Source organism: Mandrillus leucophaeus, unplaced genomic scaffold (assembly GCF_000951045.1).
Source record: "Mandrillus leucophaeus isolate KB7577 unplaced genomic scaffold, Mleu.le_1.0 Scaffold73, whole genome shotgun sequence".
In the NCBI taxonomy this organism is placed as follows: domain Eukaryota; kingdom Metazoa; phylum Chordata; class Mammalia; order Primates; family Cercopithecidae; genus Mandrillus; species Mandrillus leucophaeus.
The window spans coordinates 1,791,552-1,808,963 of record NW_012107919.1 but is presented as its reverse complement, the minus strand read 5'-3'; the positions used below and the strand labels follow the sequence as shown (position 1 = coordinate 1,808,963).

At 46.6% G+C, this 17,412-nt stretch overlaps 1 protein-coding gene and 1 pseudogene across 1 annotated transcript in view; both read right to left on the bottom strand.

Annotated features, from left to right (window-relative positions):
• The window catches only part of LOC105528735, a 16,291-nt pseudogene extending 6,964 nt beyond the window's left edge, over positions 1 to 9,327 (bottom strand).
• The window catches only part of ABTB2 (ankyrin repeat and BTB (POZ) domain containing 2), a 222,720-nt gene extending 205,314 nt beyond the window's left edge, over positions 1 to 17,406 (bottom strand). Inside the window, exon 1 of the mRNA XM_011965544.1 lies at positions 16,926 to 17,406. Coding sequence (XP_011820934.1) covers positions 16,926 to 17,250 — 325 coding nt within the window. The 5' untranslated portion in view covers positions 17,251 to 17,406. The remainder of the gene's footprint in view (positions 1 to 16,925) is intronic.
• Between the last annotated feature and the right edge of the window lie 6 nt (positions 17,407 to 17,412).

Below are 17,412 nucleotides of genomic sequence, written 5' to 3'. Positions count from 1 at the left end.
AAAAAAAAAAAAAAAAAAAAGGAAGGGAAGAAGGAAGAATAAAAAGACCACATAGAGTCCATAATATGCAAGTTTAACTTAGACACTCACGTTACACACTAAACCCCTTCTGGGTCGCTTTTTCTGACTAGACAGATAATACATTCTCAAGGAGAAAACGCGAACAACACATGAAAAAAAAATGTACCAAATGCCATTGCTGGGAAGCAACAATGATGAAGATGGCAACAGTAGCTCATAGCTGGTGGCTGCTACCTGCCATGTGCTGGGCTGAATGCTTTACTTAGCATCATCCCATTTGATTTGCACAACCAGGCTGCCAGGTAGTTTTAGTATAATCTCTATTTTGCAGATGAGAAAATTGAGATATTGCAAAGTTAAATAATTAGCTACATGATCTAGCCAAGTGAGTGGTGGAGTCAAGGTGCGAACCCAGGACCCAGGTGTGACCAAATATCTTTTCAGAAGGATCCTTTCTCCAGCTCAAGAGAGGCCTCTCTTGGTCCTACTCTTCTCAAAGATACTCCTCCCAAAGCCACCCTTGGCTAAGATGTCACTGAAGGCTCTGTTAGACTCAGTCCTCATGGCAAAGGATGCCAAAGGACCACAGGGCATGTGAAGCGCTAAAAACTTTAACCTCAAGTTTGGAGGAGCCTCAGATTCCGGCAGTAGCTTTCCTGGTGGCAGCTTTCCAAGTAGATACCAATAGGCCAGCTTTAGGCAAACACCTCCGAAGAGAGCTCACCTCCCGTGGTGGAAGAAACAGTCCCTGAATGAAGGCTCAGACGAGCTCCTAGTTCAAACAAACAAACGTCCTCTGATTTATGACAAGAAGCCAATCAACAAGCTCAGTAGAAAAGATGAGCCTTAGAGGAAAAACACAGAAGCCAAGCCTAGGAAAAAAGCAGAACCAAGCAACAGTCCGGTGGCAGTGATGGCAGCAATAGCACTCCCCAAAGCCCCTTCCATCATCTTGAAATCAGCAACAGCATCTGCCTCTGCAGGATACTGTGTGGCTCGAAGAAGAAAATGCAGGTAAAACGTTGTAACACATCTAAGTTCTTACTATGTGTTAAGCCTTATGCTAACTGTTTTATATACATTTTATTATTTTGTTTACACAGTCACATCATCCCTGGGAGGTATTTTTTAAAACACCATTTCGCTGACAAGGAAACAACTTTAGAGGGGCTAAGTGACTTGCCCGAGGCCGTGCAGCTTGGAAATCATAAAACCCAACCTTGTGTCAAGGGTCCAGAGGTTAGAGCCACAAGAATCAATGGCCTTAATCTCCGCTTCCATGAATCTTCTTGTTTCTGCAAACAGAGGGCTTCTGAGAAGCTGGGGAATGGTTAAAATTTTTAGACCTGTGAAAACCCAGAAAGCTGGCCCCAAGTGACCCACCGCTGACCCACTCTAATGGCTGTGCTGTTGCACGGAACTGTCTGCGATGATGGAAAGGTTCTATATCTGCATTGTCCAATATGGTAGCCACTCGCCACTTATGACGAGGGAGCACAAGAAATGTGACTTGCATGACTGAGGACATGATTTTTTTTTAACCTTATTGAATTTTAATACATTTAAATATACACATGTGGCAAGTGGCCGCCGTACTGAACAGAGCAGCTCTGTGGCTCCTCTCACTCACAGCTTGTCAGGTCTCCTGAGCACCACAAGATGAAAGTTCTACAAAAACTCATGACTTCCCAGGCCAGGCCTCAGTGTGAAAGGAAAAATAAAATAAATTTTTCTTACTCCCAAGTAAATGCCATTGCTCTGATCTTGGAACGTTTTCAGCTGGAAGAGAGAAATGGCCATTTCCAAAACAAATGACCTCTCCCCATTTTCCCCCCTTTTAAAGGAGAAAGATTAAACGTGTAAAGCGTCCCCCATTAAATTACTTAGGAAAGGTCGCCACATTTTCTGGTGACAAATGCCTTTGGCTTATGATGACACAAGGACACTCAAACATGGTAGAAAGGAAAAGCCAGAAGGGTAAACAAGAAGAGGTCCCGCACTCTCCAAGGTATCATAAATCAAGGAAATAGACTTAAGGAGCTAACAGCTTCCAAACATTCTTCCTCTTGAGCTATTTTAAGCAACCAACACACACAACATTTCAGAGGCAATTTCATTCACACTAACAGAAGAGAAGCAATGTGCTTCATAGGGTATTATCTTTAAACACGCAGAGAAACAAATACCTACCCCACAGGTCTCAGGCCGAGCTGGCTGGCCACCCCACTGGGCGATGTTACTATTTTCAGGCCCCCAGTAGCTCGGTTGTTGAGACGCAGCGAGGGGTGCTTTGGCCTCGCTTCAGTTCCTCTTGTCCTCTTGGGCCAACCCATTCATTTCTTTGCTCAGGAAATCACTGCATGTGCTTTGTCCCCACCCAGGCCACTCCTGAGGTCAGGAGGCCACAGGGCAAATGAGGACTTCAGAGCTCAAAGAGCCCGGCTGTGTCATTGACTAGCTATGTCACCTGAACTTCTCTGAGCCTCAGTTTTTTCAGCAGCAAAATGGGAATAAGAGTATATATGATGGTAAGAATCACATGATATAATACATGTGAAGCACACGGGCCGGGGCCTGGTGTTTTGTAAAAGTTGGACCCAGGGTAGGTCTGTGCTGGGTATCAGAGTTGAGAATTCAGTCTCTTGGCTTCTCTGGCTGGGGAGGGAACATGCAAGGTTGAAGAGCAGAGAATCAGGGGTAAAGCTGCCTGGATTTGATTACAGTCTCCACCACTTATCACCTGCATGACCGTGAGCAAGCTACCAAACCTCTCTGTGACTTTGTTTCCTCCTCTTAAAGATGGGAATCACAGTATTCACTTCATTTACCAGTGGGGTAAATAATATCATATGGTGTCACTCCCATTTCATTTATTCATTCATTCATTCATTCATTTTTTGAGATGGAGTCTCACTCTGTCACCCAGGCTGGAGGGCAGTAGTGCGATCTTGGCACACTGCAACCTCTGCATCCTGGGTTCAAGTGATCCTGCTGCCTCAGCCTCCCGAGTAGCTGGGATTACAGGTGTGCGCCACCACTCTGGGCTAATATGTTGCTCCCATTTTAGATCTAGCCATGCCCTTTTCACGTAAACCTAACAATTCAAGCTTCTCTTGAGTGTTCTTTGGTGATCCCTCTAGATGAGTGAGCCCAAGCCGCTGTGGCTGTGAAGTGAAGGAAAGTCACCATCCTAAGTGGGGCAAAAAGACATACTCCAGAACAAGGATCTTTTACCACTAATAATAGTTAATGTCTGCATCCTCACTACATACCAGGCTCTCCCAGGAATGCTACCCACATGGTCTGGGCCTCATGCCAGACCATTTATTTCAGAATATCTGGAGGTAGGGCCTTAAGACAGACACACATACACTCACTTTTTTTCTTTTTTTCTTTTGAGACGGAGTCTTGCTCTGTTGCTCAGGCTGGAGTACAGTGGTGTGATCTGCGCTCACTGCAACCTCCGCCTCCCAGGGTCAAGTAGTTCTCCTGTCTCAGCCTCCCGAGTAGCTGGGATTACAGGCACCTGCCACCACACCTGCCTCTCATTTTTGTATTTTTAGTGGAGGCGGGTTTCCCGTGTTGGCCAAGCTGGTTTCGAACTACTGACCCCAGGTGATCTGCCTACCTTGGCCTCCCAAAGTGTTGGGATTATAGGCTTGAGCCACCACACCTGGCAGACACTTTTATTTTTAAGCTATCCAAGTAATACTAATGTGAATCTAGGATTGAAAATCACTGAAACAACAACCTTATGAGCTAGAAACTATGGCAACCCCATTGAACAGAAGAGGAAAACTGAGGGCAGAGACACCAGCTATCTAGCTGGCAATCAGACAGTGACAACTCCTTCAGACCCCATCTCTTAGACCCCCTGTGCACCCTGCCCCTGCTGAGAAGCAGAGGTCAAAGCATCCAACAGGCACTTGGACACACCCAAACCATTCAGACACCACTCCAGGCCCCATGCCTTCTCAAATCACCTAAGAGCGTTCTTTTTCTGGCCAAATTTCAGACCCAGACTTGACCTCCAGGAAGCCAAAGCTGCCTGAAAAATGCAGTCTTGCTTTCCCAGCATTGAAGGACACAGACGCAGAGTCACAATGATCCACAGAACAATTGGACTAATTAAACAGGCCCCATTTTAATGACAGGAAACAACAGAGTTGATGATCTTTATTAAAGGCTGCTGGCTGCCTACAAAAAAGCTGGAAAGCAAAATTTAGGGGCTCTTATGGCCATCAGCCAAAGATTGTAAGACTGAAAATTAAATCTCTATTGTCTGAATCTCTATGCAGCCCTGCTATAATGAGCCCACCCTCTGGAAGGGCAAAGAAGGGCGATATTTCAATCCATCATATGGCTAATGAACTTCAAGGTGGCCTGTCTCCCAGCCAACTTCCTATTTTTTTTTCCGAGACAGGGTCTCACTCTGTTGCCCAGGCTGGAGTGCAGTGGTGGGATACTGGCTTACTGCAGCCTCTGCCTCCTGGGCTTAAGCAATCCTCTCACCTCAGCCTCCCAAGTAGCCGGGATCACAGATGTGTGCCATTATACCTAGCTAGTTTTTGTATTTTTTTGTAGAAACAAAGGCTTGACTGTGTTGCCTGGTCTGATCTCGAACTCCTGGACTCAAGCCATCCACCTGCCTCGGCCTCCCAAGGGGCTAGGATTACAGGTGTGAGTCACTGTGCCCAGCCCAACCTATTTGATATCTGTGTGTGACTTGAGACAGACAACTAAAACCACACTGGGATCTTTGCTGCAGTCCTGCTTCTTCCATACATAGCTTTCCCCACTTCAGTCAATGGTCACTCTCTCCTTCCAGTTGCTCAGACCATAGCAACTTGGTGTCACCCTTGATTCCGCTCTCATACCTCACACATCCAAGCTGTTGGCAAATGCCAGTGGCTGGTCCTGCTGCTTCCACACTTGATACTAAAGTCAATTTCCAACACAATAGATAGAGTGACCTTGCGGAAATAGAAATCAGATCCAGTCACTCTGCGCTTGAGTCCCTCCAATGTCTTTCAGCTTACTCAGAACTAAAAGTCAATGAATGATTACCCAATGGTCTACCCCACTAACCACCCCACCATTTCCTCTCCCAACCACATCTCCTGCTACACTCACCCCAGCCACATGCAAGGAGCTTCTCCTTGGTGCTCCTCGAATCCACCAGGAACGCTTGCTATTCCCTCTGCCTGGAGCTGTCTTCTCCAGCCAGGCTGGCCTCATGTGATTCCCCTTGCTCTGCCTCGTTCGTTATCCACAGGGACTGCACCCTGCCCTCCTTCAGGCCCCTTTTATTTATTTGTTGCATCACCAGCTCCTGGAACAGTGCTCAGCACACAGTCCTCAATAAATATGTGTTGGATGAACAAACGGATGTACCCCAAACAGAACTCCCGGCCTCTCCCCTACCCAGTCCTCAGACTCCCCACCCCCGCCATCATCATTTGTCTCCTCAAAGAACAGTGTTTGTGGTGGTAGAAAACACTAGTTAGGATACTTTACAAGCACTCATTGGACAGGTGGGGGATGTTGCGATGCCTTCTCAGAGGCAGCCCTACCCCTGAGGCCTTCTCACCTGCTACTGAATTGGGTCCCAGCATAGTCCTGGCCTGCCCAGCTGGTACTCAAGCTGATTAAGTCCAGAAGAACAGCTGCAAGCAACTTGCTTCCAAATTGGGTCCCCATGTATGACTTTAATTACTCGGCTGCCGCGATGGGTTGAAGAAAAAACCAGGTCCCTGGCTTTCACAAAAGCAACTTTTTTTTTTTTTTTTTTGCCTTATATTCTGCCTGTCCAGAAGGTTTCATCGATTTTCAACTTGGGATTTGAAGGGTGGATGGGCTGGTTGGGGAAGAGAGACAGGCAAGCCACCCCATTTCCCTAGCCTCTCATACTGACCTGCCCAAGCCCCGTTCAAGCTATGTGACTGTGAAGTAGATCAGGGTTCAGAGCCTGTGTACCTCGGAGCATGGAGCTCCATGTCTCGGCCTTCAGCATTCCTGGCAGCCTGTCATCCTCAGTTACTCTCATTTTCCCTCCTCTTTGAAACACCGGCCCTGCCAACGGCAACAAACAGCATTTAAAAATATCCTGCTGGATTATACAGCTCTGCCTTCGAAATTCCTCACAATGCCTGTCTCTGTCCCACATCGTATAAAGAAGGGTGTAGCATATTTAATTTTTTTTTTTTTCTAGCTGCTCCCCTGCTATAAATACCCAAGTCTGGGTAGGCGGGCTTCAAGCACAGGCTGTATGAAGTCACCTCGGAGCTGGATCTCACCACAGTGCCGGCCTGCCAGGGCCTGGACGCAGCTGTCAAGCACTGAAGCATGAGGTCGGTCAAAAGCATGTAGCACTCATTTTCTGGGGAAAGGGGCACAGGAAAACCCCCAAGTACAGTAATCACAGTTAATCTTAATATTAAAAAGACAGTGTCCAGCCCTATTACCAAGCCAGGTCTTCAGAGAGCTCGTCCAGCACCATCCTGGGCTGTTTCTTTCCCAAGGATACTAATTCTAGGGCTTGACCTTAGGAAAATGACTGTACAGTGTCCATGTGGGATCTAGAAACATTATCAGAGACAGAAAGGCCCTTGGGGAATCGAGTCCCACCTCTCCACACCACAGATAAGGAAACACAGATCCAAGAGATGGAAGGATTCACGCCAGGTCACAGACAGGGCAAGCTCTACTCCAGAATTTTCTGGATCCAAATCCTCACATCTCTGTACTGGATTGTTCCGGATGCTTGTGCATGTACACCCGCTTGGTATGTGAGCCTCGGGCTTGTGTTTATTAATAGCTCTCCTCATAGCAAATACTAATTTTCATATTTTTAAAGGTACAGACTAAAAAAAGTTCTAAAGGTTTTAATAAAAGCTTGGCTTCAACTGTAGGGAGGGTTTTCATGCACTGAGAGGCCCATTTCAAACTCTTTGAGGTCCAGTTTACTGTCTTGTCAACTCTAACCTTATATGTCCAGACTTCCAAGTTTAGTTTTCCTATTTAATTTTTCCATCATGGGCCTGACTCTCCTCAGCTTACTTTTAGAAAGCAAACCATGGGCCAGGCACAGTGGCTCACACCTGTAATCCCAGCACTTTGGGAGGCCAAGGTGGGCAGATCACTTGAGGTCAGGAGTTCGAGACCAGCCTGGCCAACATGGTAAAACCCTGTCTCTACTGAAAATGTGAAAATTAGCCAGGTGTGGTGGCACCTGCCTATAATCTCAGCTAATTGAGAGGCTGAGGCAGGAGAATTGCTTGAACCTGGGAGGTGGAGGCTGCAGTGAGCTGAGATCACACCACTGCACTCCAACCTGGCTGACAGAGTGAGACTTCATGTCAAATAAAAAACAAAAAAACAAAAAAAAAAAAGGAAAGAAAGAACTATGGGCCTCAAGTCACTACAAATGACTGTGTATGTATTTTTGCAATATGTTCATGAAGTTTCTCTTTGTCAAGTGACAAGAAAATTCCTTCCCTTCATGGCACTGGAGTCACGAAAAAGACCAACACCTGAGTTATTAGCTAAGCCATTGATGACCTGTCATATCTTATTATTGTCAGCAGAATTCAGCTGCACCTTAGGGACTCCAATTCAGATGACAATTAGCTATAAGGTGGTTCCACAATATTAAGCACTTAATATGCTTGAAATCTTTATTATCAATGCTCTGGAAACACATTAACTAAGAATTAAAATGTCAGCATCTCTGAGAATTGAGCTTTCATTGTCCAAAATAATAAACCCTAAACTGGAAGTTGAATATTGTAAATATCAGTCAGACTTAAAACCAAAAACCAAAAAAAAGTTCTGGGACCATCTTCTCTCACCCTGTTTTATGCTGCTCTCTCCTTCCACAATTAAGAATCCTGCTTTGGCAAGAGTCAATCCAATGGCCTCATTTAACACATTTGCCAGTCTTGACCTTCATTCTGTACTGGGATTGCTTTGGACTGAAATGCTACGTTCAGGGCCATGGAAGAAATGCAAAGTCAGAGCCAAATTCAACAAGAAAGGAAGGGTTGATAAAAGCCTTGTTCTTCATCCTCTCTCAACCCAAGTTTGCTCGGTTAAGGTCTTCTTTCAATGCTTTTACTGCTAGGACAGCAGACGGGTGCATTTTTGAGGTCAAGCTTTCAATCACCAAGAGGAGTAATTGGAGGTCTGAGGCCATGGTTAAGATGAGCTAGGGAGAAGACACACTCAATTTCTGAATTATGAAAATAAGTTTTGGAAAACTCTCGTCCTGTACTCTGGCAGGCTTCTTAACATCTGGATAAAAGATGTGGGAAAGCTTTCCTTTTTCCTGTGTTATCTCCACTGTTCCTGCTTGTCATGTATCTGAACCTTCCACCCAAACAGGAGAACTTGCTGTTCTCCAGCACATACGCGTTGGCTTCCAGGTCTTTGCTCACACTGTTCCCTCTGCCTGGAAGCCTCTGGGGGCTCTGCATCCCTTTCCGCCTCCGCAGTTGCAGCTCTACCTGCCCAAATCACTGGCACACCTGCCACATCCTCCACAAAGAAACCCTGACTTCCTTCCACCCAGCCAGCCAGGAGTCATCTCTTCCCTTTAAGCTTTCTAATCACCAGAAGCTTTAAGGTCCCCAGCTATGGGATGGAAGTTATATCTACCTTCCAGAGGGGCTGGGAGGATTAAATGAAACAGCTCCTGAAAAGCACCCACGATGGGGAACCAGCAATGTAGACTAGACAGTGGAGTCTATTGCCATTGCTCCCCTCTTTGTTTGAAGGCAGTGATTACAAACTTCTTTGTAACTCTCTGTACATATGCTTTGCTTTCCCTACTAGATTCTGAACGCTTCTAAACTCTGAACAGGCAAGATTCTTGTCCCCTGCTAATTTGTTTCCATTGCCTTGGACGTAGCTGGCACTCAGTGAGCAGCTGATTAATAATGCTGGCGTGGCATTCCTCGGGAGTACTTGGGCTGTGTTCCTTATGTCGCTCCTCCCAATCCTGCATGCAGCTCCAAGTATACAACCAAAGCTGCAAAACCACTTAGGCCTTTTTTAAAACAAGCAAGAAGACCACAAAGTGTGTTTACATGACAGGCTAGCAAAACAGAAAACACCTGCTATGATCTGTGGCTGAGGATTTGGCGGCTGCCACAAGCAGGGTCCAATATCCACAGCAGAATTTCTCTCTGGGGGCCTGGAGCTTTGAATGTGCACTGTCGCTGTCATCCTGGCAGAGGTGGGCCTGAGCTCAGAGGGAGAGATCTGATCTCTTTGCCCACTGCCAGACCACTTGTTGTTGGGGGCCATGGAGCCGCAACTGAGCAAGGTGCAAGGGTGCTTTTTCCAGATTCCATAACTTCCTCCTACCTCCACAAACAAACTGTTAGCCACCAAGGAAAGCCTTGTGAGTAATACCCATCTCCCTGAGATCTGGGTCATGACCCTCCTTGCACTAGAGACTTTGGCAAAAATGAACACAATTACTGCATCCAACACAAGTTTGTTAAAAACAATTAGAATATTTTATGTGTCAGGCATAACACAAAGTTCCTCACAGAGACTACTATGAAATCCTCACAACCATCCTATGAGTTGGGTACTATTTTCAGTCCTATCTTATAGAGTGGTGTTTCACAGCAAGGGTGAATTTGCTCCCCAAGGAACATCTGGAAAAGTCTGGAGACATTTTTGATGGCCTCAACTGGTGGTGGCTATGAAGCATCCTACAACGCCCAAGAGAGCCCCATGACAAAACATGATCCAGTCCAAAATGTCAATAGTGCCCTGTGATCCAGGAAGAAACTAAGGCACGGAAGTGAAACAAGTTGCCCAGGGTCACACAGCTCCCAAGTGAGGTTATGAGGAATTACAGCCAGGCAGCTCCACCCCGTGCTGGCTCTCACCAGCAAGCCTGGCTGCATCTCTCACATCCTAGGGCACTGAGTATGCACAAGGCACAACCGCGTGTGTATAAGCCTCTCATTTTACAGTAGAGGAAATAGAAAGTTAGTGTGACTTGCTTGAAGGCCTAGGTCAGTAAGAGGCAAATCAATTTGGGACTCAATTCAGACACCAAAGCCTGGGCCCTTCAGCACTTTGCTACCTCGCTGACTCATTCTCTCCCTGTGCTTTAAACACTGAGATGGAGTCAGCAGCTGGACACCATGGGGGACTTGGAGGAAATAAAAGCCCGCTTCGTAAAGGCTCTTCTGCCAACTCCGGGACAGGTGCACCAAGCTCCCCGAGACCAGTGACTTAGACTCAAATCCCTCTTGGTGCCTTCCCTCCTTCATGTATTCACCTTTGCTGAGCTGACTCACCCCTCCTTTAGAAGAGCATCGCAGTGGACTCTGCAGCTTCTCTATTCAGCTGAGCTTATTGGTCATCAGCAGGTGACACTTATAAAGGCTCTCCCTGGGCAGCAGAGCTCTGTGTGCCCCCTTCTTCCACCCCCAGGAGCAGCAATAACGGCTCTGTAAAATCAATGGCACCTTTAGGGTGGGGAGAGCCAGCAAGCAGCATTTAAACAGAGTAACAGCATCCTTTGGAGGAAGATACACCCCTGGGTGTCAGTGCCTGCTCTTTCACTGTGGTCACGAACACTCACTGGCCTAACAAATGTAAAGTGTCTGGACACCACAGGCCATTAACAAACAAGACCTATAACAAGTGTTGTTCTTGCTACGAGTTTGACCCAGCTGCCATTTGAAGGGAGCCAAGTACTGACCTGTATTTGCTACCTTGGATTCTGTAATTCTTTATAGGAAAAGCACAGACTTGGGGCTTGAGCAAAATGGGACTTAGTCATTATTGAGCTTAGTTATTATTGAGCTGTGAATTCTGGACTCACGGAGACCTCTCAGTGAAAGGACACACATCCACAGGATTCTTATGGGGACCTAGAAAGCTCACAGACGAGAATAAGCGTGAGGTGTTGCAGAAAAGTCAGACCTATTACTACAGCTGCAGAAGAGTAGAAATAGAGGCGAAGCATCTACCCACTGTCCTGTCGGACAAAGGATGAATACTGGCGGTGAGGTGGGATAAGGACAAAGCTGAGGATGTGCAACAAAGTGTCTCTGGTTTGTTTCAGAACTTCCCATTCTTGGGATGCCAACCCAGGAATGTCTTGGCAATTGATTACCTTGGTTCAATCCTCAGACCGGAGGCAGATGGAGTGGGACACAGATGTAAACTCTTCCGAGCAACAGTCATCAATATAAAGTGTCCTCTGGGGCAGCTCTGTTGGCAAGGGGGCGATTGGTATTTCCATTCTTATTTTATTTTTGTTTTTTGAGACGGAGTCTCGCTTTGTCGCCCAGGCTGGAGTGCAGTGGCTGGATCTCTGCTCACTGCAAGCTCCGCCTCCCGAGTTCACACCATTCTCCTGCCTCAGCCTCCCGAGTAGCTGGGACTACAGGCGTCGCCACCATGCCCGGCTAATTTTTTGTATTTTTAGTAGAGACGGGGTTTCACTGTGGTCTTGATCTCCTGACCTCGTGATCCGCCCGCCTGGGCCTCCCAAAGTGCTGGGATTACAGGCATGAGCCACCGCGCCGGGCCGGTATTTCCATTCTTAAAGAAGCTTTCAACTCAATCCTGTTGACTTATCTGAAGCCTGCTCTACTAGACGTCTGTTGTGAAGCCCTTCCTCTTTGGGTATCATACACTGAAGACATTCTCCTAACCTGAAAACTCCCCCAGCTCACATCTTGCACATCAAAGCCAGACTTGGGGACCCTGCTAGAAATCAGGGTACCCAAAGGTTGAAGGTAGCCCCAAAATGCTGACTCTGTGCATTAAGAACAACTTGGAAATTTTCTGCCTTGGTAGAAACGGGGGACGGTTCTTCTGATGTGTCAAAGGAATTCAAGTACGAACTTTAAACCTGTATGGTAGGATCTATCCTTTGCCTAGCATTTATAGAGCACGTATTGTAGGCACTGTGAGAGGTACAGGGAAGACAACAATGCCTACGAGTCCACAGTTGGATGGGAGAGACACACATAAGCAGGAAATGATTTAAGAATATGCCCTGGGTGCTAAGGAAACATCACAAAGGGGTGACTCTTCCAGTTCGGGGAGTCAGGTAGAGCTTTCAGAAGGAGGAAGTGGAACAACTCTACCTTGTTCCTCTTGCTACTTAAGGCCAGGGTTGCCCTTCTCAGGCATGCAAGAAAAAAAAAAATTTCGTTTCCAAAGCTTGCTCTGTTTCAGTTTTACCAACTCTCTTGGCTTTAAGAAAACAGTTAAAGAGATGGGAAGCTGCCCTCATCCTTCAGACTACGCAGGTGTGGAAAGTGATTAAACAACACCTAAGAAGCCCAATCAACTCTTGCTGCTTCAGCTGATTCTCTCAGTAGAAATTCATCCTAAATCTCGTCGCTAAATAAATCCTACAACCCGAAGAGGTTTTGTCCCTGCTCTACACGCAGCCCTTTTCTTTCTCAGCTCTACGTGAGATGTTGAGATTTCTCTCAGCTGGTGAATAACTGAATCATTCAGAAAAGTCCTCAGTCACTATTTTTGGCCTAAAGGTCCTTAGCAGTATTGATGTTACTGGCGATTACTAACAAACCTTCAGAGAAGCATTGCTTGACTGTCATTTAAATTAGCCCCGTCACACCATCCCATTACCCTGCCCTTTAAAAAAAAAATATTTTAAACAACATTCACTACCAAGAGAAAATCCTTACTTATTCACGTTTTCTCATTTCCTCCACTGGATTATAAACTTCATGAGAGGACGGCTTTTCTTCTTGCTCATCACTTAGTCCACAGCACTTTTAACAGTGGTGGGTACAGGGTCAGTGCTCAATAATTGTTGAATGAATTTACTATTTATTGAACGTTTACTATGTGCTAAGATCTTTAAATCTATTGTCTCATTTAATTCTCATACCAACCATATAAGCTAGATGCTCTTACTAGTTCCCATTGTGCAGATGACAAAATTGAAGGTTAGAATGGTTAAGAAAATTGCGCCAGGCCACTCATGTGAATGGCAAAGGTATGTATGGCCAGTCCTGATGGGTCATGCCTGTAATCCCAGCACTCTGGGAGGCTGAAGCTGGAGAATCGCTTGAGCCCCGGAGTTTAAGGCCAGCCTGGGCAACATAGCAAGACCCCGTCTCTACAAAAATAAAATTTAAAAAATTAGCTGGGTGTGGTGGCATGTGCCTACAGTCCCAGCTACTTGGGAGGCTGAGGCAGGAGGATCCCTTAGAACCCAGGAGTTCACGGTTGCAGTGAACTATGATTGTACCACTGCACTCCAGCCTGGGCGACACAGCAAGACCCTGTCTCAAAATAAATAAACAAATAACAAAATAAAATTTTAAAAATGGCAAAGGTAGGCTTCAAACCCTCGTGGTGAATCTTGGGCATGTTACCACTAGGCGAGAGCAATCCTTTTGTACACCCTGGATAATTCTTTGGAGCAAGGATATTCTCACCAATATTCTATCACTTAATCAAGAATCTAAAAATTGAGGAGGATTTTCTAAAACGCCACACTCACAAAAGCTTAGTAAGAAAAATGACCAAGAAGAAACCTAGTAGTGATGCTCAGCATCAAACTCACATATGGGGAGTGATGGGGGAGGGGAGGGAGAGAGCAGAGAGAGGAGAGTAGGGAGGGAGACACGTGGACGCAAGAAGTTTCTATTTTCTGCAAACTCCCTGTTCATAAATACTACTCTATTAAATTGGTTTCTCTACCTCCCGTAAGGAAGTCATGAAGATATCATCATTTAATGGCATTGCCATGGGATTGGGGACATCAATACCAAATGAACAACAATATATAACTCCTGCTGCTCTACAGAGCTGGGATCATGTTTTATAAACACTGCAGAACTTTTATTACCCATCTTGTGCTGAGCAAAACCATATTTGTCCTGCATTCTGAGTAATGGACAGGAATAGATGGATTAGGGCCCTTACATTCTTGGTTGGAAGACATTAAGTTTAAAAGCTCTATATAGCTGAGTCAAATGCATGTGCCCATGCTGTATAATTAGCAGGCATAACAACAATAAATATATAATTTAAAGGGAAGACCAGCAGGACAAGAATTCTAACCAGCACTCTCCCTCCCATACGCAGTCATTCCCCAGTTGGTCTTCAGCTGTGTAAACTGTAACCTTGCTGGCCTTGGGGTAATTTTAATATAACAAAGGTTTGGACCACTCCATTTTGTTCCTAAGCAGTTTATGCTTCCCTCTGAACCAGCTTTCAGGCATAAGTAATTCATTGCCCCTCTACTAAACATTCATTTTACTTTGTCTAAAGGGACTTAATAAATCAGCCTGGTTATTGTTTAATGTGGCCACCCCCTGGTTTTCATGTATAAAAAATGAGCATCCAGTTGCTAAGTGGAAGTGAATGGTCACCTCGCCTGCAAGAGAGTTCCCTGGAGACCTGAGAATGTACAGAGGGAGACACTTTGGCTCTGAGCATCCAGGGAGCTTTGTTGTCTGCCACAGAGAATCCTGCTGTCTTGACTACCAAGGATTAAGGAGGATTGTTTGGAAAGGGGAGGGGGCAAGGAGAATGTTAAAACATGGGGTCGTGGCTGGGTGGGGTGGCTCGCGCCTGTAATCCCAACATTTTGAGAGGCCGAGGCAGGAGGACTGCTTGAGCCCAGGAGTTTGAAACCAGCCTGGGCAACATAGCGAAACCCTGTTTCTATCTTAAAAAAACAAAAGGCCGGGGCGTGGGTGGAGGCGGTGGTCAAAAGACCAACTTATAAAGGAAATCCCAAGGAATGCTGACCCTAGATAAGGAATAGTTCTTTTATTGGAAGCCCTTTAGCAGAAGGAATCTGTTTTCTAGCAGCTTCAGGCCACTTCGCATCTTCAGGGTGTCCTGGGCAGGGAGTTGGTCTTCCTTGCTTCAATCTGCAGTTAGAAAAGCTGGGAGAAGCTTCTCAATGCACCTGTTCTGCATGAAAGATATGTTTTTTGTTTTGTTTTGCATCTACGGTTCCACCCTTATTCTTGTTTGGCTTATAGGGTTAGGTCTTCAGTCTTTTCTTTACTTCTTTGAGTTCAGTTTGGGCCTCCCCTTAGCCAAAAGTACTGAACTCTTTCCCTCAGTTATGACCACTGGATGGAAATCCCCTGGCCCTCCACTTCCTGCCCTGGAGCTGCTGTTCCCAGCGTTGATGCCACAAACCTGGAGGGTGAGGCACAACAAGCAGCTGTGACATCATCAACTGAGATTCGGGACTGACCTTAGCTCTGACCTAAGAGGAAGAAAATTAAGAAGCAGATGCTCTTCAATTCCCCGCATCTCCTTTGGGCAGTGTCAGAATTTAAAAACAAAACCAATAATGTCAAAGTAACCCATGCTTGGTACAGAGCATCTTCAAAATGGTGCTAACATGTCAACTGTTCTCCTTGAAAACTGGACCAATCAAAAACAAAGCATAAGATCTGAGAGCTACAGTTCAGTAGGAAAAACAAACAACAACAACAACAACAAACCCGCAGGAAAACAAAGCTGCTTCTTCTCCACCAGCGGCTAAAACCTTAAAGGGGCCTACCTGTATTCAAACCGGATTCAAATTCCAGTTTTGCCATTTAACATCTATGTAATGTTGGGCAGGGCAGATTATATAACTTCCGGGAACCTTGGTTTCCTTATCTGTAAAATGGTCATAATACTATACAGTAAGTACCTACCTAATAGGCTTGCTAGGAGTACTTGAGTTAAATATAAAGTGCTAAGAACAATGATGACACATTAAGTGTTATTTTACATTTCAGCTATTATGATTATGTTAAACCACGTTTTGACTTCTTTTATCCCTTTCCAGTCCCCACCTGACCTCTACCACTGCCTGCTTATTTGCCAGTGAAAGCTGCCCCCCAAGTGGCCTTCCAATCAGATTGTAAGACTGTGTAACCATAATACCATTCTGAACAGTTTATGGTGCTGATTCCTGAAACGGAAGTATTGTAGGTAGTTTGGAGTTGAATGCAATGTCACACCCCCTAACATTGTCAGGGAAAAGGTCAAGTGCTTTGCTTCCATCCTTTGCACTAAATCCATGCCATCTTCAGAGAAGTGCAACCACCCAATGGTTCCTTTCCCAGACTTGACCCCAAGCCGTTACCTATCCCTCCATCTCTTCCCCTTGATGGGCCATCACTCTTTTCAGGAAAGAACATTTAATACAATGCAAGGTTTTAAGCAATGGCTCACTTGGTTGGTGACAGCTTGGAAAATCAGGTCCCAGGAGACAACCTGTACCCTTCCCGGAAGGGGAATCGGGAGTCCCCAGGTTTCATCATTCCTGGGCACATATAGTTAAGAGCGCGCCACTACCCCTCTATCCCCCGAGAGCGCCTGACAGCATCCTTCAGCCCAGCAAAGCACAAGGCGCAGCGCCAGATCTCGGGCTTCCCACTCCCCTCCCCTCATCTCACTTATCCAAGGCTCAGGTCTTTAAGCTGGGACCCTTTGGCTGCTGCTATTGAGTTGGGGAAAACTAGGGGGCAGAATCAGTCAATCTGCCCAGCTGTTGGGAAAAGACAGCAACTAGAGATCTAGCTAAGCACGGCAAAGAGCCACGGGGCAGTAAGTTTCACTTCAAGAGAGGTTCAGGAATGGCTTGGTCAAGAGATTCAATCTCACCCAATCAATGAACGGCCCGCAGATAGTAACAATGCCACGCAGCACAGGATGGAGATCATTCACGAGTTTGCCCTCCAAAAGTCAGTTACCCTTAGAACAATCTCTGACAAGTGCCATTTAATGAACCCTATCCTCAGACCCAACGCTTTCTCCCAAAGTACTGGCACAGCCACCAGCTTTGTCTCAGGAAATTCACTCCCCCAGTAGCCCAGGGCGGAATTTCTTGCCTACCCAGTCTGCCAGTCCGAGGCCCGCGCGCTTACCATTGGCGTTCTTGCCGCAGATGAGATGCTCATAGGGCTGCAAGACGCCCCAGAGCTCCGCGTCGTTGTTGATGACCATCTCCAGGGCCTCAGCAGACACCTCCCCGCCTCCGGCCCCTCCGCCATCAGGGCTCTGGCTGGCCATCACCCTGGCTCGGATCTCCTCCACCAGGTTCTCCATACAGGCGGTGAGCGAGATGGCCGCGTACTCATGGATGCGTACGGAGATTCGGGTGTCCACCATCCAGCGGAAAAAGCGGCCCACTGAGAAGGTGAGGCCGCAGCGCGCGGACTTGCCCCGGCGCAGCCCGTCTCCGGCGCTCATGCTGTACAGGGACAGCGCCTTGACGGCTGCCAGCGCGCAGCTCTCCGCCAGAGCCCAGCTGTGCACCAGGCGCACGGCGCTCTGCACCTCAAAGCGGGTGCACTTGGCGTGCAGCACGCTCAGGCGCTGCGCCTCGCGGGCCACGCGGATCAGAGCCCTACG